Here is a 25,399-nt window from a genome sequence, read left to right on the forward strand (position 1 = left end):
TACCTTTTTCTACTTCGAGTAAATGAGTGTCTGTAATTCGAGTGGTAGAATTGTCTCCCTCTGGAAGAGGAATGATCGTTAATATTAGAATTATGAAAGTAAATATAGATTATTGTACTATATTGATTAGAATTTGAAGCAAAGGAATTTCACTTCCAATGTATTCTCGGTCGTTTCTTTGACACGACAGAAGTGACTAGCATATGAGTTGATCTCAGGAACGTGTCATTCGGTGCAAATGAGCTGTGCGCTTATAACGAGGGAACACTTCGTCACTCGTTAGAAATTACGCTTATTTGGCGACACGTGTTCCCTATCCAGAGATGAAAGATGAGTGTATTCACCCGTCGTTGAACGCTACACGGTAACTGAACACTTATTATAGATGGAAAATAAAAGATAAGATTTTAATTGCAGATTAGAAGATAAAATATAAAAAACATGAACTGACGGATACATACAAATTATCACACATCGTAGATGCGAAGGTTAAAATTGAGATTCTAATTGCAGATTAAAAGACATAATATATTATGGAAGATCCGAGGTAAGGGATACGTAAAACTTAATAGACATTGCAGATGAGAGATTAAAAAATATATGAGGTAATAAAAGAATGGAAATTAACATTCTAAAGTCATTCATTAAAGCAACGATGTACTCTAAAATTGTTTCTCAATTGGATAATCTCTAGTAACAGGCTAAAGAAAGGGCGCGAAAGTTAGCTGTTATAATTCACTATGCCGTTGTTTTGCTGCAAAAATAACGCACATCAAAATCATAATTTTTCAGGAAATAACATATCTTCGATTACCTCAGAATCGTTTTTTCATAGATAATTATTCTTCTTCAAATGAATATGTTCTTCAAATGAACAATTCTTCAAATTGTTTGAAGCGAAAAAATGTTCATTATGTGTCTATTTGATCAAATAACATGTAATATGTCTCTTACTATATATTATTTTTATATATTATATACTTATTACTATATGTATATACTTGTCGACAAGATTTAAGTCTATAGTTAAGTACAATGTTCCATTAATACGTACTTATCGCTATATTCATTGTGCATTGAAATGATTTAAGAGAAACAAGCTACATACGTCTGTCTACATTGTTAATCTTAAATGTGATCAAAGTTGCACTCAAACAATTCTTGCAACCGTATCGTACGCTCTACGCTCACTGACATGTTCATTCACTATCTGAACAGTTGGGAATACAAGTCGAGATAAAGTTGACAGCTTCGTAATTCTTTCTCGAACAGTCAAAAAGGAAGAAATCTATTTGGAATAATATTCCCTCTCAGTAGGTTGAACAGGGTGATCGACGACAGGTGTTAGAAATTTTAAGAAGTGATTCTTCAAGTTAAAATATCACAAAAATCAAGAATGACATTGCGTTTGAGGCGTCTGACTAAATTTATTCTACTGTCGACGTGCGTTAGTGAGATCAGGCACAGTAAAGTCAGTAGAAAAAGTCTCAAGTCAGAGACAGAGAAATCAGTAGAATGAGTCCCAAGACAGACACAAACATGTCAATAGAATACGTCTGGAGTCAGATACAGAAAAGCCAGCAGAATAAACTCTGAGCCAGATACAGGAAAGTTAGTAGAATATCTTCCACGTCAGACACAAAAAAGAAGTAGAATAAACCGCGAGTCAGACATAGAGAAATCTGTACAATAAGGCTCAAGTCAGGCCCAGAGAAATCAATAGAATAAGTCCCAAGACCAACACATCGGTCAGTAGAATAATTAGACATCTACTAACTCAGAAACAATGTCCCAATCGCAATTTCGTTATTCTCAATTTTTATTTTATTTTAAGATGTAAAGTTACCTCTTAAAATTTATGACACCAGTTGTCAGATTCAGGGGTTGTTAATACCCTGTATAGCAAATGGAGCTCACAGTGAAGGAATACTATACTAAATAGGTTCCTAATTTCATGACTCTTTAAGAAACAGCAAAGAAATAAAAAATCTCTAAATTTTATCTCCTCTCACTCCCCCCGCTTGTCTATAATTGTTCCACTTGTAAGACATCATACACATCACCCTTGGCGCACTTCGCGGTATAATACTCGTTCCCTATCATATCTGCGTTACTGTCAAAACACTGTCTGCTACGCTCGTTCCGCGTTGTAATCGAAGTATATGGGCGCATGTGGGTGAAACGATAAAGCAAAATATTTACCGAGCGGCGCAGCGAGAGCTAATTAAATAGACCACGATTTACGGATAGAGCCACGCTATTTTCCCGTCGTTTTTCGCGACGCATAAAATCGACCGGTGTCAAAGCGCGCGACGCATTGCCGCGGACCACTTTTCGTTTAATTAAATCGTAACGAGGTCCGAGATGCGTAAAAATAAATTTTGCGCGTTATGCGCTCCGCCCCGCACCCTTCGCTTCCCGCGCCCCTGTTCTCGTGTCTCTTCTTTTGCGCTGCCTCGTTCCGCGTGTCGTAGCTTTCAATCGATACTCGCATCGGGCCGACGTGGTTAATGGCAAAAGTCATTAATCCACTGTTTTAAGACTACAGAGGTACCTGGTTATAGTTTGATATGTTTTTCGCGAGGAAGTGGGTGATTCAGCTCCGAGAACTACTATTCGGGAATTGAAAGAAATAAAGAGACCTTAAAGGTTTGAAAATTTGAACATTTGAGAATGGAACTACTACAGAAGTGAAAATAACCAGTATGATTCTTCCTTATGCAGAGGTTGTTCTTTAAAAACATTATGTTTTTTCCATCTTAATACTGAATAAAACTGATGGAATGTTTATACATTACCTAAGCGGTCCAAATTCAGCAACTTTCCCTTTATTAATTTCTATGGCGTAATACCCCCAAATTTCAATTACAACACGATGTTGTTTCTTTGCTTTCCTTTAAAACTGTGACGACAGAATTGAGCGCAAGCTTACAGACGCTGCTATTAACTGCACTATATGTACAAACAGTTGAAAGGAATTAACTGTTCGGGATGATCCTCGAGCATGCATGTTATTACTAACATTCAGACACGTATTCTAAGTACGCACATTGGAATTATCGTTCTAGCACAAGTCCGCAAACTCCATTTCCAGACACTGTATATCGACGTAATTCGATTTGTTTGTTGTAATCGTTAACTGGGCGTTCGAGCGAGTCGAATTTTTGCCGCATACCAACGTGACGCGTCTCCGGAAATATTCCGCGCACGCGACCGAATCCAGTCGTCCGCCGAATCGTTCGTCGGAAAATAGGTGTGGATGCCACGAAAAAAAAACGTGGCAGACCATGCGTGGAAAATTGTCCGAGTGGAATTGTCTCTCTGAGAGCGAGGGGAGGGCGAGGAAGGGACAGAGATAGAAGAGGGAAAGGGAGTGAGAACAGAAGACAGACAGCAGAGGGTGAAAGAGAGGGCGATGTGGGGAGAGAAAGAAGCAGCGAACATGACAAACAGACTGACGTGTACCCGCTGAAAGCATGAAAAGATAAACGAATAAAACTAGTATATTAAGGACGATAAATCTGTTTTTCTTCTGGTTTTGCCGCTGCATCGGGTAATTAAAAGCGCTCGTCCGACGGGATTAAACGCAAACCGTAGCGACTTCTGCGACAACGTTGATAGAAAAACATCGGCTTTGTTTCGCTGAAATGGTACTTAATTCGAGGACAAATGATGCGGGCTGAACATTGGAAAACACTGTTTTCGCCTGTCACCTGAGATAGGTACCGCGAACCACGACTTCTATGGGAAGAGTAGCTGCAGCCACTGTGAAGCAAGATTGCGAGATCTATCGAGAGATCTCCGTATTCCACGGGCAAATGTCTGGTTTTTAACTTCAATTTCCTAACTCGTTCTTGGAACTTCAAAGTCTCATGTAAGCTGACATATGGAACTGTAGATAAGCGTAAAACTAGACGTACATTAATAGCAGTTTCTTTGGGACACTTATTTATTCATTTTTTCGGAGATTTCATCTGGTAAAACGTGTCCTAGGGACTTTTCAATTAATAAGTGGCTCAGTCAAATCTGCAATTTAGCGGGCGTCTAGCTTTAAACCTGTGCTTAATCCACAAAGGCAATCGCTGCTATTTAGGATTAGGAACAGTCATTTAGAAGCTTGTCCGAGAAGCGCCTAAATCCAGGCAAACCTCCCAACCGAGTGGTAAGATGGTTCGAATTCAGAGACTTGTTTGGGTCCGCGTCTCAAGCCACTGAAAATCTGCACTATGCATTATGTAAAGCGCAGTGCACCTGTTGTGTCGGTGTTCTTCGGAGGGCGGGATCTACTCGACGAGTTAAGTAAGCACAACATTCCTACCGTGCTTCTTGGGGTAACGAAAGCGCGGCGGAAACGCGGAATGCCAAGTAGCTCGGGTAGAACGAGACCGATTCGGCTGGAAAGTTACGGGGGTTGCATCGAATTACGACGATAATTACGTGTATTAAAATTCATTGCCTGTCGGACTACGCTTTCTGCAATTTACGTGAACCCTCTTGAATTCGTTTGCTTTTCCACGCTGTTACGATACAATCGATCCGATCGTGATGTCTGTTCCTAATTAAACTGCGAGCAAAATTCTTGCTGGCCTGCATAATCAAACACACGCTATTAAGGAAACTAGAAATTTATCCTGCACCCTGCAGGCTTTGCAAATCACTCCAGACGTCCTGCGTAGAGGGCCTTATGTCACTGTAAATTTCTTTTCTCTGTTATCTTCCAATTTCGCTCTTCAATCTATTCATGGGGATGTTTGATAAATTGTTGTAAGAATTGTACAGAATTAGTAACATGTATGTTAGTCTCCATTGAATTATCAATACAGGAGCTTGTATATTTGTAATCTTACACTAGAAGCAGATAGATAGCTGTTTTTGTTTAATCTTCTGATGGTATGAACCTTATAGGTTTTTATAGAAGTAATAAAACACGCGAATAACGTCAACAGAAATACAGGCTACCATTTTAACCGAATCTGGAGCTCTCACCTCTCAGTTTTTAATTCTTTCGCAGAACAATGGAAGAATTTTACTTGGTGAGCGTTGATCCGAAACATGGGCAATTTTCTCTTATAAATGTAGTGGATTACTACCAGATGTACATCAGTATCAATGTGTCACTTGACCCTTAATGAAGCTAGCTGTCTGTTAAACACCGCTTACTCTCCAAACCCGCAACGACAATTTATGTTGGCAAGCCGTAAAAACCTTAAATCTCCAAATAATTAGGATCTACATACTTTAATTAATTTATTATCGAGTGTCGGAGCACAAACTTGAAGACATAACTAACGATTATAGCCAGCGAGTGAACAGAAATAAAATTAATATCTTACATTTTCTAACAAGAAATATCATGTATCTTGTGTTATGTCAAAATACACGTCAAAGTAGAATGACAATCAAGAATGATGAAATTGCGTTTGGGACATCGTTTCAGAGTTATTAACTGTTACATGAACACTTAAAATATGGTTCAAATATGTCTGACTCATGACTTATTCTACTGTCGACGAGCACAGTGAAGTCAGTAAAATAAGTTTCGAGGCAGGCACATTTCATACATAATTTAGGTGTTTTCTCAAAAATTAATAATTCCAAAACGAAGCATGAAATGCAATTTCGTTTATCTTTATCATCATCTTATTCTAGAATACAGAATCATCTCTTAAAATTTCTGATATCTATCGCCGAACACCCTATGCATTATGAAATCCATCTTTAGTATTCAAATTCTTAGGCAACAATATTTTTTATAAATGATCGGAGACAAACGATTAGAAAATGTACCTACGATAAAGTTCACATGACCATTACTTCAGTAAATCTCCGCAGCAAAATAAATAGAGGAGATAATTCAACTCCAATTTTCGAACGAAAAAAATGCACATCGATATGTGTGCCTTGTCGATGGGATTGAATCGGTCCTTCGACCAAAGCGTAACAGCAGCAACAAAAAATTTGACGAAATCAAAATTCCATACGCGAACCACCCGCGTCACTGTGTACACAAGACACACGAGCATCGTCAACACAGTGCAGTGTTATCATAACCTAGTAACGCCAAATATTGATTTTGACACGTACACGTGACGAGCCGCTAGACATTCGTATATAAACGCGAAGTGAGACAGAGGCCCTCGCAGAGAGAGGGAGACATACGCCGAGGAGACATTTAAGCGTTCATATTCGTCCTCGCACACGTCTTTGCACTCTATATCGCGTATACATGTACATGCATCTCTCGCATCGTAATGTACGTGTGTGTGCGCGGCGTGCACTGCCACGTGGAGGGACACGCACACCAAACACGCCGACTCTTACACACGTGGCGCGAGAAATCATTCCGATGGCCGTCGATTCATGACGAACCTTCGTGTGCGCGTCAAATTCATGCACTCACACAGCTGAAAATTCGCGCTCATTATGCACACCGCAACCACATTCGAACAGGCATACATACATATCGAGTGTTGCGGAACAGCGGCGAAAGATTTGCCTTGAACGACAGTGATGGCGGGGATTTTTTTGAAAAACGAGATTCCAATGCGTATCTCATGATTAGTTATTAAATGGGTAAGTACAGTACCTTCTTGATATAGTATCGCGAGGCGGGACCAGAGACGAAGCTACGTACACATCTTGGAGAAGGACTTCGAAAAGCCGTGAGAGAAGTTAAGTGAAATGAACTTGTAACCTGTAAGGGCGGCGTGTGTTGTCTTCAGTGATACGATTGGTTATTAAATATAATAACTGTTTGTGTACATACCATTTACGCATCAATTTGTGTTGTTAGATCCCCACTTAGCGTCTTACTGCTTCTCGAGAATAAGTGCTTGCCATTCAGCTTACGAGATAATGTTTTCACATTTGGATAGTACGCCCTCATATACGCCACGTAAAAGGAGGTCATGGTGCAACCAAATAGCAATAATAACGCAACTATAAGTCCGTTCCACCACCGTGTCTAAAACGTAAATTCATAGAAAACCTATCCGCGTGCATTACAGCGGTATCTGTCGATTTCTTTCGGAACGATTTAGCACTGTGTTGTAGAGTTCTGCATTATCCACATAGCATCGACGAAGTATTGGCATTGACTAACGTAAGCATAGAAGATCTAACATCCAATCACAGATGAGTATACAGAATAGATTGGATAGCCTATGGAGTTTCGATATTCAGTTCTCAAATATCGACTTCTTAAAAAAGCATTAGTTTTCGAGCGTCCTCTGCGATTTTCGCGCGGTGGATATAGAAAACACATTGTATTATGTCACTGACGTTAAGAATGCCAGTAAATGAGAAAATATTCCTACTATGTCACCAAATATACAAGGTGTCTCACTAAATACCCCGTATTTAATTATATAATTTTTAAATATTTAATTTTGCCTCGGTATTACAATTTTAATTTTTATCACTCATGGCGCTGCACTCTTATTTCTTGCAGAGCTGCTAACGCTGAGCGTGACACAAAAATGATAATGGATCTTTAGAGCTCCAAAAGCGTAGGACAGAAAAAGGCATTACTTGTCCAGTCTATCCTGTATATTTCGCCAATGCCTGTACTCGTATGTGATCTGTAATACTTGTCTGTTATTCTGAATAGATAAGTTGCGAACTCTACTTTACCGACAGTTATTTATCTTCGTTTCTATTTTACTGACAATATTTGTACATGGTTTATAATCTCTTGCTACTTTCTACTTTCTATATCGCTATACATATACTGGCCTTTATTTTTAGTTGCTCTATACTGTATATGACTAATAGAATGATAGACGAAAATATTCGATGAATATTGCTCTCAGTTTTAAGACAGTTGACATACATGCGTTAATATAATGTGATAATGCTATTATATAACATGCGAAATGAAATGAGTACTCGTTAACAAATAGTTTGTTTCTATTAAGGTTGAAATGACGTTAATTGAATTCAAACTTCCCGCCATTCTGTATTACATTGTCCTTTTTGTCGTCCAATGAAATTACATGCTCTATCGCTAGATGGCGAGACAAACCCAACTTCGGCTTGAAAATATCAATATTTTCCTGACAAGTAGACAACTGTAATCTACCTTATACACATGTTAAATTTACATGTGTAATATTTTGTACGGTAAGTTGTTCAAAGATATTTCTATAATATATAATGAAATATTTAATGAATTCTAATTACCTTATGAAAGTTTATGTTCTATCGTATATGTAACAATGTCAATATGTACATCGGAAGTGACGTCAAATTAAGAGGGAAAACAAGATATTTTTAGGAAAAGTTAACAATATTGTTAATCGACGTGCAAAAGTTCGATAATCTTTTATACAATAATTGTACACCTTTATCACAATATTGTGCATTGGCAATAAATTATTCATTGTAATCGAATAATTGAAATAATGGTCGATGAATACCTCATTGCTCAACATGAATCCGCTAAAAATGAGACCGCCATCTTAAAGCGTTCAAACACCCGTGGCGGTATAACGTTCCGACGTGTCATCAGTAAATATGTCTCCTAGCTTGAAATAAAAGAAAATAAGTACGTAAATCGCCTCGAAAAATTTTTTAATATTTTTTAAGTAGCTTGTCAAAATAAATTTATATACAGTTTTACCGAGAAATTCGTCTTGAAGTGAACCTACCCGCTTAGGTACAGTCAGTATAGGAAACATTTCCGCCAGAAACGCCGTGAAGTCTAGTTGGACGCCTCAAACGATAAAATCGAGCAAGGCGCTTCCTGAGAAACATTTTCTTCGTGAAAAACTAACACGATTTTGTGAATACAGTATCCTCCTACGATCAACGGTTTAAAAGATATGAATTTTCAAAGATCATTTATCACCGGCATCCTATCAAAGATGTCGAGCGTTACTGTACCACTGAAGCGAGGAAGAAACCGAGTGGTCGCTTCGACAGTCGCGGCCTATTAAAATATCGCATTGATTGGATGTAATTATATGAGAACATATCCATTTTTCAATACGATAAACATGTAGTTACATAAACTCGACACATATTTAGGCAATCGTGGGACGCCTCGTGTCATCGTAACCCATTACGCCAGAAATTCCTCGCTTCATAAACAGAACGGTCGAATTGTTATAGACCAAGATAATGAAGTCGACAATATAGATAATACGAAAGATACAAAATGGAGCGAAAGCCAGCCTGAACGATAAAAATGCTCGTCATTATTCGCCTTATATAAAGAAGCTGGAATCGCGACCAATACTTAATAAACCAGTGGTTTTTTCTTGTTTGGTATATCTGTAGAATGTATACTGATTGTCATATGATGCGACTATGTGCCCGACGGTACGAATCCCGGAGTGGTCGCTTTGTACAGTCCGCTTGAATGAAATCGTTCGAAGGATCGCGAAAAATTCGATTTCAATCCGTTAAATCGCAATATTGGGCGTGGGGCGTCATAAGAAACTTGTAGAGAAAAAAATATTGACCCGATTTGGTATATACAATGACCCTTGAAAACGTACTGCAACGATGTAATCGTATGTCGAAAATATATTTTCTGGAAGAAACAACGATAGGTATACGAGATGACTGTACCATAGACGCCACCGGCAGCCACGAACGGTCGCTTGTTGTACACTCCGAAACAAAAGGCTTCAACGAACGCGTTCGCGAATTGTTAAAAGAGGGTCGTTCGATCGCAAAATTACGGGTGGGGCGTCATGAGAAACTTGTAGATCGTAAAAAACTAACACGATTTGGTGTATAGAGTATTCGTTTTTAATGTACCTCTGACGAGATATCCGTATTCGAAGTTTCGTAAACCTAACGTATGTCGACTCGATTTTGGAGGGGGCTGTACACCAACGGACGCTACGGGAGTCCGCAGCCGGTGTAGGTTCAGTTAGTTGGCAGCAGTACGCACAGAAGGACGGACAACCATGGCCGATATTTCGAACGAAGAGCTTCGTAAGGAGATCACCGGTATGTGCCAATATCCTTCGATTTACTGAACCCTGGCGTCTAATTATCGTAAAACTAGCCTGATAATCGCACCTGCCGTGGATTATACGCGCGTTCGCGAATAGGAATACGTAGGAAAACAGGCTCTTTGCTCTTGCGACGTGACGACTTTAGCGCGCACGTATGCGACGAAGTGGCATGCCCCACGCCGGCCATTACACCGTGATACAACACTGTATTTCCACCTACGGCCAGCCTTATCGAAGCATTGTATCGCGATACTGTTCCGAGTAATCTGTTTATGATTTTTTCGTAAAATTAATCGATCCCTTGGGAAATTTTCGGATTCCTGTTGGTTTATTAGGTACGATGCTTTCTACTTCCTTATATCACGGGTATAGGCTGTATGACGCGTCTGGCTGTGGTGGCGCGCGCCAGAAGCCATCGCATGCTTCGTATCTCGACTCCTTCTCTCGTCTTCCACGACTTTTGCGCCATGAAAAATGACGAAGTTGCTTCGTTCTTGCAAATATTTCAACAAAAATTACTCCCCTTGTTTTCACTCCAATCATCAAACCGAAGATAATTTTCTGAATTCGTGTTCGTTCGTTACGCTCGTAGCTACGGCGTACTTTATGATGCCACGAATATTCACTGTCCTACTGCCTTTTCCCGCCGTCACGATGCTTAGAGTAGTTCGTTGACCGTTTTTTCTTATCCGACTCGTATTTCCTGCCATTTCTTTTTGTTGATTTTTACGTGAAATAAGGGAGGTCTCACGAGACGAACCTTTATGGGCTACGAAATTTCAACAATTTTCCGTGGTTCTACGTGTCGATGCATTTCTGTGATCGATCGGCCAATGCAAAGAAGGTAGCCTCGGAAACATAATCTGCTCGATAGATACTCGGTGGTAGTGTTACTTTCAGACATTTTTTTGTTCGTGGGTTGGATGATAATCGGTAACCGGCACGGGCGAAGCAGCAGCGGCCATTTGCGCTCAATATTTACTAGACTCCCAACGCGGGAAACCACGCTACCCACCAACCCATCATACCATTTATTGCATTCTCAGCACTCGTTTATTGAACATAGTTCATTATTTTAATGATAAAATACACCCTTCCAATTATTATTGAAATTACTGTTTGTTATACACTTCATAATTTTTATTTGTTTCTGTAAAATAGCACTGAGAGTATATGTTATACATATATATGGCCCTCAGTTTTAATATTGTATGAATGTGAGCATAATTGAAGAGGTCTGTTTGTTTAAGAAAATAATTTAAAATGTTTTTATGACAATATTTGTCTAATACATTTTTTTCTTGATTTATAATTATTTTTATCCTTTATCTGCAGTATTCTCTTTTATTTATTCTTCATAGTTCTAGAAGTTTTTTTCACAGATGCTATTGCTATAAATTTAAAAGGGAAAAAAATGATTAAAAGTGAATTGTAAATTGAAAATAGAGTATTATAATATCTTGTACATTAAAATAGAAAGAAATGATTGTAGACAAGTTTATAAAATGATTATGCTTGCATTATCATTTTAAAATAGAAAATATAATATGTGAAAGGGTTTCTTCATATATCATGTATGTCTTTGTTTGTATAGCAATTCTTAAGGATGCCGACCTCACTACAATGTCTGCCAAGAAAGTGAGGCTACAGATTGAAGGGAAACTTGACATAGACCTTACAGAAAGGTAAACATCAATTCACAAAGTTGTAAAGTAAAACATAAGAATTTTTTGGATACATCAGGCACTCATGTAGTCTTACTGATACAAGAGTGAGTCTATTCGTGTCCTAGATAAAATGAAGGATCTCTGTGTGGAACTGTTCTTACAAGTTGCCACCTCGTTCCTCCTCCAACATTTCTTATAAAATTAAATGTTTTTCATAGAGAATATTCATTGTGAATTATTTACCAACAAATCGACAAATTATTTACAGGAAAAAAGAAGTAGACGCTTTAGTTATGGAGTGTTTACAAGAGAAGCAAGATGGAGCAAAGAAGAAGAAGAAAACAGCTAGCGAAGAATCTGAAGATGGAGAAGAAGAAGAGGAGGAGGGATCTGAAGAAGAGGAAGAGGAGGAGGAAAAGAAACCGGCCAAAAGAAGTCCTGCGAAGAAACCAGTAACCAAACGTAAGAAGGGATCTTCTGATGATGAAGAAAGCGCCAGCGATGATGATGCAAGTGATGAAGAATATAGTCCAAAGAAACCAAAAGCTACTCCTAAAAAAAGTAAGAGTAATAATAAGCCAATTAGCTTGAATATCCCTAGTTTAGATAAGCTTTTATTATTTGTTGTATTCTTACAAATAATTCACTTTTGTGTTATTTTCTTAATAGGTAAGCCTGGAAAGAAAGGTAAAAAGAAAGGTAGTGACAGCGACAGTGATGAAGATTGGGGTAAAAACAAGAAAGCTCAGGCTGGTGGAGGAAAGAAAGGTGGAGGCAAGGGTAAGGGAGGATATACTCGTGCTATCACATTGTCCCCAGAACTCGCTGCAGTTGTTGGCGCTGAACAGATGGCTCGACACGAAGTCGTAAAGAAAGTCTGGAGTATTATTAAAGAAAGAAATCTTTATGTAAGTACCTCATTTGCATCCCTTAACCGTGGCATGTTTCATATGTTATATCTTTAAAATTATAAGACAATACTTATTGTTTTGCTATCTTTACAGGATCCTAAAAATAAGCAATTCGCAATCTGCGATGACGAACTAATGAAAGTAATTGGAGTAAAACGTTTCAGAACTTTCGGTATGATGAAATACCTCAAAAATCACTTTGTAGATTAAATCATCCCTGAACTAAGATCTCTGACAGGTTTATAAACATTGTATAACATATTCCAAGATGCAAAGTGCATCTCTCCATCTTTCTCACACGATACATACATAAATACATATACATACAAACACACGACATATTTCTTACGACTTAAGACTTTAGCCATGTTTACGCCATACCGACATAGTCTGTTGTCCATGGTAACTTCTTTGTACTTCATTAAATATTCGTAATGTTCGTATCTTAAGTTATGGGCATTATTATTAAAAGCGTGACTCCTTAATATTGTGTAAAGAGGGTCCTAAACTACGTACGCAAATGATGAATCATAAGTAACAATCCCGTATTAGATTTGGTCAGTATCAAAATGAAACAAAGTAAAAGAGCTATTTTAGCACCATGGACCTTTAGATTGCTTCGGTATCGTGGAAAACACTAAAATGGCCAATAGTCAGTAAGCTGGGTTTAAGTCAGCGTATTCGGACTTAATGTTTTATCGTTTGCCTGATGATTTTTGTAAACAGTCCCTCTTTGCCAAATATGAAAATACGGTGTGCCATTGTGGCAGTGAAACTTGAGCTGGAAAATATGCTCAGAATCATTTTACAATTTTTTTTTTTTTTTTCTTAATTTTATTACGTGACATTGATTTAAACAAATGTAACAATTGAAAAATGGTATGCGCTAATTTAAGAGAAAGTATTTACATTTTGAACTTACCCGTTTCTAATCCTGAACTGCCGCCCATGTATCACACAATATTTTCATTCTTTTTCTTTTTACATTAATTATTTTTGGGCTAATGAATGCAACAGAGAGAGAGAGAGACAAATAGCCTTGTCAACGAAAGAGAAAGAAGATAATGTGGTACGGCTAGAAAGAATGCGGTAAAAAAATAAAAGGACGGACGACAAAAAAAGATCAACATCCTGTACCTCTTCTGTATAATAGCTACATTATACACTGAAATTATAACTAAGCGAAATTTAATTGTATTATCATGTAATTACTAATTATTGTCGTAATATAGGTTCTTTGGTGTAAAAAAAATTGACCTAAGTCTTAAGAACTTCTGGTAAAGTGATGATGTATTCATGTACGATGTATGCATATTATGGTCACATTATGCGCAGCACTGCGCATTGTTGAAGTGTAGAAAATAAGATATAGGTTCATTGGTGCGAACTACGGAAGTTAGTAATGGCATGGGTGTCCAATGCCTCAATGTGTGGAAAAATTCGTGTATTTTGAATATAAATTAATGATCGCTGGCCTAAAAATCCATAAAAAGCCACGAACAGGGAAAGAAAATTGCAAATGCATTTGACGACAATGAGAGAAAACGTAAAGTACAGATGAAAAACGATACGTGTGTACACGGAATGACAAATTAGAATGCCAGTTTGTTTTTTCTGAACGGAAGGAAATGCGAAATGTCCTTGATATTCCGTGAATGTATTTGAAAAACTTCATTAAAGGATATTGCTTTCATTTTTTTTAAAGAGTGCTCTTCATTTATTGTCTAACGGGAGCGACTCCAAATCCTCGTCTATCCAATGTTCCTTTAGCACTTACAAAAAGCTTCGTATACATATATATAAATGAGACTACAGATTTTATAAGTGTTCAAGATCCTCTTCCAAGAAGGATAAAACGTGTTGAGTGTCGTCACGCCTCCCTCGTAGGCCATAGATATAGGTCAACAGTTTCTTTGTGTTCATATAGTTGTCTCTCCTTGTTTGAACCTCTTTGTCTCTTGGTGGAGCGGCTTGTACATAAACACCGTATCGAAAGTTCGATTGATACGTTTGTGTACTACGTGTTGCACAACGACTTATACTCGCCTAAAAAATTAATACTTCTTACTCAGTCCTTTTTATCATTAATCAATATTACAAATTACCAAATGCAACGCTCTGCTTCTCAGTTCCCAGATATTTGAACTATACTCTTTATCGATAAAAGATGGAAGTATGTGCACGTCTGTTTGAACAGTTTGATCCTGACACGTCCTCAATTGAGGTCCTTCATCCGACAACCTTGACCATGATTGTGTTAATGATCCGACACTAAATAAATGTATTTGCATTTACACAGATACTTACACTTCTTGTGTTTTCAGAGTTTCAACGTCCTCGTATAGTTGAAAAAGGTACACATATTCCACATGATTGCGTATGAAGTCAAGAGCCTCATAAACGAATCTGTTAATGGTAAGTATCATTTGAATTTATTCTTTATGCTCCTATGTGTTTCCCCTACCTATCTGGATCTTTCCCAAAATCCTCAGCTGCCATTCTCGAGTTGAATACATAGTACTTCCCTTTCCACTTTGCAACTCCATTGTTTGGATTTCCCGGGATCAGCGCTCCCCGGCCTTCAACGAATGTCCACGCGCAAAATCCTAGAAACTATGAGAGAATTAATTAACCTAAGAAGTCACGTTCAACCTGAATCGCTGTACTGTATCATTGATTTTATCCTGCTACGTATAATCTTACCTCTAGATTTAAGTTCTCGAAATCCTTCGTATCGTTGGGATAATAGAGGGTGCACTGGCCACATTTGGCTAGGAAAGAAAGCACGATTTCGTTAATACGTTACGTCTCCATTGTCTAAATACAGTGGACAGAATTTAATTATTTCAAAACATTATCTATTACTTATCAATTTTCCCATGGATTGTTCTAATCGCTGCGCATCTGTGAGAACTTCATCTTGAGATAACATATCGTTCAACTTTGTTTCATCGTACACGTTTACACTCTGCAAACTCATACAGTGTTCATCTTGCTATCGTCAAGCGCAAAATTATATAATTATTTAATCATTACCTTACTCAGGCTTTGTAGTTCCCAAAGAAAATTATTTATGCTACTCAGAATGATCACTTCGTCCTGGAGACTCATCCATATATCTGTTAGGTCAATGAATTGTGGCTGAAAAAATTCAATAATATAATTTCATGTTTATAAAAGATTATTGTTTGACAAGGAAAGTGCAAAACATGTACTTACGTATACTTGAACAGTAGGAATAGCGGTTCTATATCTCACTGTGTCATGAAGTTTAAACAGACGCCCTTGAAGACGTTCCATCAGGCTTTTGACTTCTTTTTCGCTCTGTTCCGCGTCGCTCAGCAGTTTCCTGTGACGGAAGGAACCGATGATTAATTCTCAAGACCGACGTAAACTATCGCTACCGAGTTTAAAACAACCTGACGTAAATCTCTTGTTGACGAGACGCAGCCAACATCTCAATGGCCCACTCTACGTTTTCTTTTGAGAAGACACCAAACGGTATTATGTCTCTCGTGATGAATGCTCTTTCTAGGACCGTAGTGAACTTGTAAATCTTCGGCATTAGTTGTTCCAAATATTCCATCACAGAATCGCGTGTTTTCTGTGTGGCTTCTTGCAAAATAGCTGGCACTGAAAAGGCGACGTTGCTTGATGGATTATGTCTTCATTGTCTATTGAATTTGATCATAAAGCACTCACAGTCATCGATGCCCTCTCCTCCCCGTTGACAATCCCTGTTGAACAATCGTATCCCTGCTACTATGCACATCAGTTCCATCAATTGTTCCTCTTTCTCGCGTTTGGACTGCTTCACATACTGCTCCAATTCCCCAAGTTGGAAAACACTTTGGAGGGCCATCGAAACCTCTCTAAATAAAATAAAAATATTTGAGTATTGCGAAGAATAGTTGAGTATTATCTTTTGCTATCCAGGTTCGATATCGGAGAATCATTACCGAAGTACAGACGGCACACCAGGATTACCAAGACCACTCAAGGCAGTAATGATCAGTAGCATCTTTTGATATAATTTTTCGCATTCCCGATTATTGGCGATTTTTTCAGTCTCACAAATTTCCGCAACTATCGGTCCAGTTTTCTGATGCAAGCGTAGCCTGTGCCGTTTAACAGTCTCATCTAAATGAATACAATATACTCGTTAAAGATTACGTTTCGAGATTTTTAAAAAGGATTCTCACCTCTTCCGTGATAGTGTTTCGCGTAGTACAGTTGATTCTTCAGTGTTACTAAACTAGGCTTATCTTGGTCACATATTTTATTCACTATTGCCTCAACAATTTTTTCGATACTGGCCTCGTTATCCGTCTTAATTTCATAAGCAGGATTTAATTGAAACAAAGTAAGCTGCAGCAAAATGTAAAAATGTCGTGTTAACGATATACTCAGGTTACATGTAAAATTGTAATCTCACAAGAAACTTACCAAAAAGGAAGCAAAGTCCTTTGTCGTTTGTACTTCAGCTTCTCTGCACGTATAAACTATCTTCTTTACGAGTTCTCTTCGTAAATTCTCCATCGTTAGAATTCGAGTACACTCATTGAAAGACCTTTTACCATCCCACATTCGAGACTGGTTACTTGTAGTTTGATCGATATTTCAGAATTTTATGGAAACCTAGTCGGTGAGAACTGTAGAGTCGCAAATAAGAGAGTTTAAAGACTTTAAAGAAAAATTCCTATATGAAACTATGTTACTTTCTTTTTCCTTGAAAATAAATACATAAACACCAGTGCAAGAAGAAGAGAATTCTTCAAACGTTGTTTCTACAGTGTCTTCATTTCGAAACAATCTATTCACCGAGGAATCACCTAAGCCCGTAGAAAAATAATACTCCATAAACTCAGAATTCACGAAAGAAACTAAAACTACATCACTAAATTATTTGCACAGCTTTCTCTTGAAAAACACCGAAAGAAAAATATCCCCAAACCCAAAACAGTCACACGCCACCATAAATCGCCGTTCAAACGACTTTTCTGTTGGCGCGCTGGGCGTTCGCCAATGTTCGGTCAACGTCGGCCTCTTCGGTGGCTCGATACGCGGCGGCAGTGGGGGAAATCCCCTGTTGGCCCCTCTCTCCCAAAGGTGTCGCGACAGTCTGGAGTCAGGAGCGGCGGAGCAGTCGGGCAGGGTGGTTAGTACGGTGTGTGTGCGCGTCACGAAAGCGGATAAAGGGTACGAAACGCCAGAACGCGACGAAAACGCTCCTGTGTCATGACGTTCGTGTGAGTCTGTGCACTGCGAATCACCGCTGCCCGAGAACCATGCCGAGTGACAGTCGGTGCTCGAGTTCGCGATCAGCCGTCGGTGATGTGACGGTGCTGTGCAAACTGGTGCTGGTTTTGGTGCTGATCGCCGCGGTCCTGCCTGACGTGCACACCGAGAGCCAGGGTAAGTCAGCGCATCTCGTTCCCTCATCTCGCTAGACAGGACCAAGGATGACAGCGCGTACGAGTTCGGTCGCGTGGATCCTGTCTCGCTCGAGCGACAATTCACCTTGTCGCGCTTTGTTTGTTTGCATACCGCTCGATGCGCTTTCAGGATCTCTTTGTTGCAACCACGTTTTTCTCTATCGAGGCGCTCGATTCCACATGCTGTGAGTAATTCCCATTCACGATCCAAATCGCGGGGGTAATAGGTCGAGTATCCCGCTACTCGTGATTCACCGATCCGATCGACTGTCGCGTGTCGGACACGTTGCTTCTTTACATCCAGCGATTCTCTTTTCTTTCTCGAGACAAAAGAACTCGGAGAAAAAACGGTTGTTTGACAATGTTTCGTTCCTTGGAAACTAGAGTTGAAACTTCTTTCATAGTAATAATACGTTCTTATTACGTTATTTATTTGTGATACATAAGTCTGTAGTAATTGAAGTACGTTCATAGTTCCCTTATCTTTCGAGTTCGATTTCGAGGGATTTTGTCATTGAAAAAAACTTGGGAAAGTGGAATAACAAAGATACGCGGTGTAATTAAATGACTGATGCGACTTTCCAGTGGCTAAACAATGCAAATCTATAAGTCGAGCGCTGATGCGTACTCCTGTTTAACGTTAGATCCTTTCCCTCCTTCCCTCGAAGCGACGTAAAGCTAAACTGTTATCTGTGCTCGGTTTACCTGCATACATGGATGAATAATTATTGTTGGCAAAGTAACTCAGGAAATTGTATGTAGCAAACAGAAGGGCCGAAGGAGAAATTTATCTCTGTTGCAAGCTCGGGACGGGGTGGGGGAGGAGGATCGTCGGATGGATCGATGAAGATTTATGAGCGGGACGTACACGCGCGTAAATACGGTAATGCGCCTGATCCTATCGATAATTTATGAAATACCGGTTTAATCGATTATGGTGATTCTGTATGTACACAAAAGATTGCCTGCTTCTGGAGAATAATATTGCACGACACATAGTTCCCTTGATTCGAACGCGTAGGATCGGGCAGTATATAATTGCATTCGTGTCGGTTCAATGCTTCCCTCCCGTCTGAAAAGCTAGGTGTCCACGCTCGAACAAAGGCGGGAAATTCTGTTATTGGCAAAAGTTTCGGATTTGACCAATGGCGGGAACGAGATGTCGAAGTTTTATACGCGTTTTAGTTTCCCCGTGAATGAAGGCTACATACCTAGCAGGGAAGCTTGTTGAAGTTGTTGGTCGCCATTTTTATCGAAAATCGTTCCCTCTGCGATGGGTTTAAAAGTAGGAAGCCTTGTTTTCTTCGAGTGTAGTTTTGTTGTTTAATACGTTGTTGAATATTGAACGTGTGTTTCAAAACTGACGTGACTTAAAATAGTAAATTTTAAGTTTTGAAGCTGAATTAGGAGAATTTTTATTACAAATAAAGGACTGTTTACTATACTGCTTAGGACTAGTGCAATAATAAAGGAGTACAGTAACATTGTACTGAAACTATTTGAAATTATCATTTAACGAAGAATATTGATGAGCTCTTTTTGGAGACTTTTAGTTTCGAAAGTTTTCAGGCCATAAAGCATCCCCAAATAAGGAACCCCATATTCCTATAGCTACTGCAACGCAGGTTTAAAGAATGAAATTACTCTCTAAGGTTTCATCTTTTTGGTACTATCATAAAGACTGTTCGAGATAAAAGAAGGTTCCTTACGTAAATATTTTATGATCTTTCATGCAAAATAGCATGGTGCACTCGGTCGATCCTTGACTTCAAAGGATAAGACTGTTTCTAAGAGAGAAATTAAGTATTTTTCTGAAGCTGAAAGAGGGGCTCTTAAGTGACATGACTTATGAAATTATCTACTTAATGTATTCTACGACGGAATTAATGGTAATTAAATCAGAGGTTAAATATTTGTTGATCGCGTATTCATTCATACATGGGTTGCAGTCTTATTTGCATAATGACAAATAAATAATATCAATTTACATGATTACAAAATCGAAAAGAAATGGGGACACAGAAAATGAACAAAAACAGGTTTATTTAAAAGTAGGATCGTTAAACCACGACTAGGTTAGTACAAAGCTCTCTGCATTCGAACAATGCAAAGTGTCCTATCCCTTGACGTCTTGAGCAAGGCCGTGAACGATTGACTAACCCAGAATCCAGGTAACCTTCCCCAGTCGGTGCAACACAGTTACCATGTCCATGGAACTATCGAAGAAAGCTCGCCTCGGCTCCCTGGCAAGCCGATTTCGCGTTTCAGAAGAGCGAGCTTCTCGAGCTGGCACGAGGAAAAAGCAACACGCAACAACGGTTTAATTATTCACGGCGACGCGGCGCGTCTGTTCGTTATTTTCTCGTTCTTCTCGGGACGCTCGACGAGCCGTGAAGGTACCACGTCAAGAGTCCTTGGACCCACCTCCACAGCTCGCGTCTGCTCGCTCGTCGTTACAGATTTCATGCGCGCGACGAGTTCGATCAAGCTTTCCTCGCGAAACGACCATCGTTCCCAACGTTTCCACGTTTTCCTTTTCCACGCCGATGCAAGAACTCGTGTTGCAATTTCGCTGCGGTTGTTGTCTCGTGTCGCTTCGCGTATTCGATAGCGTTGATATCCTTGTGCCTCTTTCGCCGCTTATTGGATCCTCTCTCCGCGGTTCCCCGTGGCTCGCGTTCGCCAGAAAGACTCGCGCGAGGTTCAACACGGGGAAGAGATCACAGGTTTTTCCTTCACGCTGACGAGTAGAGCGAAAACACGAAGCGTTATTCGTCCTGTACTCGGTGCACAATGGACCCCAGTTGGGTATAGTTGCAACAAAACCAATTCACCACTCGAGGTGACTCGAGTGTCTCTCCCCGCCATCGACAAATCTGTTACTCGGTTTTTCACTCTGGTCTGTGAACGGGATGAATTAATTTGCGAACGTGGACATAAGAGCACTGGTTGTGTGCATATAAGAATAAATTCGAGTGTGTGTTGATTTTATTGCTATTCAGTCTATAATTATTAATCTTGCCTTGTTCAGATCAGTCAAGTTATTTGAATTCAAGCAACTTGTATTCAAGTAGCCTGATGTCAAGCTTGTGTTCACGCTATGTATCCATTATTTTCATTCGAACATTAGTCGAAGTAAAGTTTATTCGAATAATACCTAGTTACAGGGAAAAACATTCAAAGATGAACAACTCGTTTGTTGAAATGAGTAATAAGGCAGGTTGGGAAAACGCCCTCCAATGGAGGCAAAGTGATCGAATCGATCTATAGTCAGCAGAAAGAGGAAGCTCGTGGGTCGTGGAACGTCTAGGACGTGGTGTTCGCATGATTCATTGGGACAAGCCGAGTCGCAGCTACACTCGAAGCGAACTGATCGGTTGTAATCGATGATTAATCCATCCTCTTCGAAGGCGTCGACATGGTCGAGTGGTTCTTGGAGCTGACGAGGTGTGTAAGCGCACGATAGTCTTTCGTTCACAGTCTGGAGGGCAATGGTGTAACGAGGAAGCCCGAGTATGTAATCGCGGTTTCCGCTTCTTCTGCTATAGAAATATTTGCGTTTGTTCGCTCCTATAATTTGTTGTTCCTGGATCTATCACTGAGCCAGTTTAACCCATTAGTATCATACGGAAGAATAACAATATATCCTTACCACCAAATATATATTTATTATATTTAGCGACAGTTACAAATTTGTTTGTAAAGGCAGCCTATTAAGGTAGCCTTTTTTAATTGCTTCACTCGATATAAAAAGAGACAAAGTATGCACGACGTTATCGACTACCAAGTTTGACTTTCGAAACGACACGACTGCGTCATCAGTTATAATGTCGAACGACCTGGAATCTTGAACGCAAATGAATTACTTTATATCTAAAAAATTGTTTCGTGCAAAGATTCCCGAGCTGTTGTAACGTCATTAAAGATGAAAGATCGTTATCTTTTGGTATTCCCTCGAAACGTGCAGAGCAAGCAGGCTCATGATTTTCCTCTCGAAACCAGGAGACGATTCTGCAGTTGTTTCCTTGTTATCCTCCCGTTTGGCTTGGAATTCTCCAAACTTGGCGTCTTGGTTGTGTCAAAGTGGTTCAACAACCGCTGAAATCGATGGATTACTCACCGAGCAGTCGATTAGCAAGACACGCGGCAGACGACTCACTGACGTCGCGACTTCCGTTCTATAGTTTGCCGTTCCGCTTTTCACTTGGAGAAACCCGAGCCTCGAATTCGTCGAGTCTGAAACACCAGATTTGCCCACCACTTTGTAGCGTGTTTGCGAATCAGGGATTCATTACCTCTACCTTGCTTTTGATCGCGAGCCTCGCAAAGAGTCTGCCATTCGGACGAGCGCTTTTTAAACAGGACTTAGCTTAAGTTGCAGTACTGATGAGTAAGAACAGATTATAGTATTGAACGTATTCGACTGGGTCTTTTATAAGAAACGTTTGTTAGTATCGATGAAATCTTTGTGTCTTTGTTTTAATGAAGTCTTCTCCAAATAGATATTGCCTACTGTTCTCGGGGAGAACTAATGCAAGTTCTTAAACATTTTATTAGCAAATGGATGGAAATTGTTATGAGTTCAGTATCATTAAATGAGTTTAATATTCTTCAGTTGATAACTTTCGAATTTTGTAGAATAGAATTTCGAAAGAGATTTCTTCCTATTCTTCAGAATATTTGTTCCTCCGAATTGAAGATTTGTTTCTTCGAATTTTTTTATTCTAAATCTACAAGCATTTCAACTAGAGGAAATACTTTTGTGTTTAAAATGATTTCTAGTAGCCTCGATCATGGCAAGCCCCTCGATCATTAAGTGGACGTTCGTAATTATGAACCGCGTCGAATAGAGAAGGTCGATTCACCGCGACTTCCGCTTATCAGACTCTCCAGACGACCGATTTATGGTTCTCTCGAGTTCTCTGCTGATCGTAGATGGAATTATCGGATCCCGCAGCGTTTTCATACGCTGGTCATGCGTTTCCTGTTCCTTTGGATCCTGTTCCCTGCTTCTTTGTATCCTAGGAACTACGATTTACACGGATTCGCGCGTATTGAAATAAATAGCTTTCAATGCACGATTAATTATGTAATAATCAGCGTTAACAGGTACAATTGTACTGTCTTGTGTATTATTTAAAATGTCTTGTCTAATAAATTTTCATTTTTTAAGTCTTGTTGATATATTGGAAGCTCTGCATGCTTTATAAGACTCTAGAGACGGTGTATGTGTGCAGGTTTTACTGTAACTACTCCTTGGATACTTTTAGTATTTTATAGTGTTCTATGTAGCATCAACTATATTAGATAATCCTAAATTATTACTTGAAATGTTATATTTATATTATATTTTAATTTCCTATGCTAATGTCCTATATTATTTTCTTTACACAGTCAAAATATCTTAACTGAAGCATTTAATAATTATTGCGCACATTAATTGTACATTTCCTGTCCGTATACGTGCATATTTAAAAAGATAGTATAGGTTGCTACGTGATGATAACTACATTTTTGAAATTTAATTGTAAAAAATGAAAACAGCCCATAGAAACTGATAAAACCTATATAAAAGGGCACAAATATTTACTCACGTAGTGCACTGCACTGCACTGCACACGTGTTCGAAATCGAAAGGTTCGCGAAAGCGAATCGAAGTTGCTAATGCCTCGCCCCTACTTCCGCGAAACGAGCGAGTTCGTGTACTACGTCGCGTAATCGAGAAAGCGTCCACTGTCGAAATCGTGGACGATTAGCTGACCTTATCTTATAGAGTCAACGTTCATTGAGAAAGACCTTCAGGGAGACTACTAACATTTTCTGTGACAAAAAAGGGTTCACTACTCGATGAATAGAATGCTTTCTATCCAGCTTCATTCATCTTGCTGTGATCCACCGTCGACCTCAAACAAAGCTTTAAATTAATGGCACAATTAAACGATTCAGCCGACAGGAAATTGTTAACAAATTCAAATTTAATTATTCTCTTTCAAAGATTAAAGTCGCGTATATTTCAGATCAAATTGTTCCACTTTGGTTCCTTTCTTTTTTTAAATTGTTCGCGATACTGGACGCAAATACAATCCTTTTACTTTAAATAACTCTAAATTATAACAAGTATATCAACGAGACTACAAAGAGGCAATACTAAATCCACAGTACACGAAATACCTACACATTTCGCTCGAGAAGAAAGAAGATAAATGAAAGGCCACGATCGACAGCGCGCCGCGGCGTCCACGAACGAGAACCGCGAACAAAACGGAAACCAATGACAAACTCCCATCGGCATTAATATTTAATTAGTTATCCTCGTAGAGAACACCGAGGATTCTGCGTCGTTCAGCTGACGCAACCGACACGACACGGGAAGTCAGTTCGTAGAAAATATCGTTCGTTATTGATCCCGAGCCGCGAACGGAGTCGAATAGATGAGCCTGATCGCTTGACGACTGATCGACGATCGTTGGCACGGCTTTTGATTAAACGCTCCCCGGAGCGTCAGGGCAACAATGCGGCTGCGAGAAAGGCAATGGAACCTCGTCGCGCCACTTTACATTCTTCTTCATTGTCTGGCCGTTGAAACGAGCCGCGGCGCGTCGCGATCACGTCGGGGAAGAAAAAACCGTCGCGGCGGCGGTGACGAGGGTGCGACACCCCTGTGCCCTTAGGGAAAAAGTTCTTTGCTTGCTTTTCGCGAAAACCGCAGACGATGGATCGTCGACGTTTCCACGCGTGGCGGTCGCTTCTTTGTTCGTCGCGTTCGATCGTTTCAGGAGGAACTGATTGAGAATCGGCGAAACGAAAATCCTGTTTCGGTGAGGAGTACGTAGCGAGGACGCTTGGCAATGGAGCATCGTGAGTTTCAGGACTGTTGGGTGGATATCTATAGGATGATTCATGCAACTGTAACAAGCTGTGTTTCTCTTTTCTGGTTGAAGTTAGGAGAAAATGTCGAGGGAAAATAATGAATGGTTTCGAGGGAAGCATAAGGTGGTATAATTAATTTTTCTCCCTTTTTCTCTGTCGTCCATTTCGTTTCAGTCACCTTTATTCTTCGTCATTCGCTAAATCGTAAAATCATTCGTATAAAAAAGGATTTGGTGCATAGTCTAGCTCAGAAGTGTCCCCCACGGTACTCTCTATTAGACAGCTGCGTTAGCGAAGGGGTGCAAAAAAGAGTAGATTTCAGGGCATTTCATCGTTTTTCCGCGCCTGGAGCGTCTCTGTTGTCAGCAGGGAGAAGGAACGAAGCAAAAGCGGGAACAAGGGAGATAATTTCGTAACCGAATGTAGGGTCGTTCTGCAGCGTGCACGCGCTTACACCCTCGCGTAACACGCTTTAAATTTCACGCGGGTGTAGCGGTGTTATTCTGACGCCTTGTGGCCTACCAGCGGACCACGCGAGGAAAGCGACG

General features: G+C 39.7%; 3 protein-coding genes and 1 long non-coding RNA gene across 4 annotated transcripts in view; 2 read left to right on the forward strand and 2 right to left on the reverse strand.

The window, feature by feature from the left end:
• LOC143179233 (uncharacterized) overlaps positions 1-6,920 on the reverse strand; it is a 33,272-nt gene extending 26,352 nt beyond the window's left edge. Inside the window, exons 1-2 of the long non-coding RNA XR_013001920.1 lie at positions 6,767-6,920; positions 6,587-6,694 (exon numbers count right to left, since the gene is read on the reverse strand). This is a non-coding gene — a long non-coding RNA (uncharacterized LOC143179233). The remainder of the gene's footprint in view (positions 1-6,586; positions 6,695-6,766) is intronic.
• A 2,966-nt stretch (positions 6,921-9,886) lies between these two features.
• On the forward strand, positions 9,887-14,239 carry Non2 (upstream activation factor subunit spp27 homolog Non2). The gene is made up of 5 exons (XM_076378461.1): positions 9,887-9,960; positions 11,563-11,653; positions 11,904-12,196; positions 12,305-12,543; positions 12,640-14,239. The coding sequence occupies exons 1-5, from the start codon at positions 9,918-9,920 to the stop codon at positions 12,754-12,756; spliced, it is 783 nt and encodes a 260-aa protein (XP_076234576.1). The 5' UTR covers positions 9,887-9,917; the 3' UTR covers positions 12,757-14,239.
• A 121-nt stretch (positions 14,240-14,360) lies between these two features.
• LOC143179301 (cilia- and flagella-associated protein 206) lies at positions 14,361-17,085 on the reverse strand. The gene is made up of 13 exons (XM_076378460.1): positions 16,993-17,085; positions 16,749-16,914; positions 16,506-16,686; positions 16,249-16,418; positions 15,966-16,179; positions 15,766-15,895; positions 15,583-15,687; positions 15,412-15,514; positions 15,250-15,317; positions 15,011-15,159; positions 14,854-14,952; positions 14,652-14,787; positions 14,361-14,592 (listed from the first exon to the last, which is right to left on the reverse strand). Exons 1-13 carry the CDS (start codon positions 17,083-17,085, stop codon positions 14,365-14,367), a joined length of 1,842 nt encoding a protein of 613 aa, XP_076234575.1. The 3' UTR covers positions 14,361-14,364.
• Positions 17,086-17,689: 604 nt separating this feature from the next.
• Meltrin (disintegrin and metalloproteinase domain-containing protein meltrin) overlaps positions 17,690-25,399 on the forward strand; it is a 62,630-nt gene continuing 54,920 nt past the window's right edge. The window contains exon 1 of the mRNA XM_076377636.1: positions 17,690-17,961. Within this exon, the coding sequence (XP_076233751.1) occupies positions 17,835-17,961 (127 nt within the window). The 5' untranslated portion in view covers positions 17,690-17,834. The remainder of the gene's footprint in view (positions 17,962-25,399) is intronic.

The sequence above is a fragment of the Calliopsis andreniformis genome, chromosome 5, assembly GCF_051401765.1.
Source record: "Calliopsis andreniformis isolate RMS-2024a chromosome 5, iyCalAndr_principal, whole genome shotgun sequence".
NCBI lineage: Eukaryota > Metazoa > Arthropoda > Insecta > Hymenoptera > Andrenidae > Calliopsis > Calliopsis andreniformis.

Bases quoted from the DNA above. Each gene is read 5' to 3' on its own strand.
- Non2 (XM_076378461.1), top strand. From the start codon at position 9,918: ATGGCCGATATTTCGAACGAAGAGCTTCGTAAGGAGATCACCG. The intron at 9,961-11,562 runs GTATGTGCCAAT...TTGTTTGTATAG, and splicing joins GCTTCGTAAGGAGATCACCG to CAATTCTTAAGGATGCCGAC. The intron at 12,197-12,304 runs GTAAGAGTAATA...TTTTCTTAATAG, and splicing joins AAAAGCTACTCCTAAAAAAA to GTAAGCCTGGAAAGAAAGGT.
- LOC143179301 (XM_076378460.1), bottom strand. From the start codon at position 17,085: ATGGAGAATTTACGAAGAGAACTCGTAAAGAAGATAGTTTATACGTGC. The intron at 16,419-16,505 runs GTAATGATTCTC...TATTTTATTTAG, and splicing joins GGTGTGCCGTCTGTACTTCG to AGAGGTTTCGATGGCCCTCC. The intron at 15,160-15,249 runs GTAAGATTATAC...ATTCTCTCATAG, and splicing joins TCGAGAACTTAAATCTAGAG to TTTCTAGGATTTTGCGCGTG.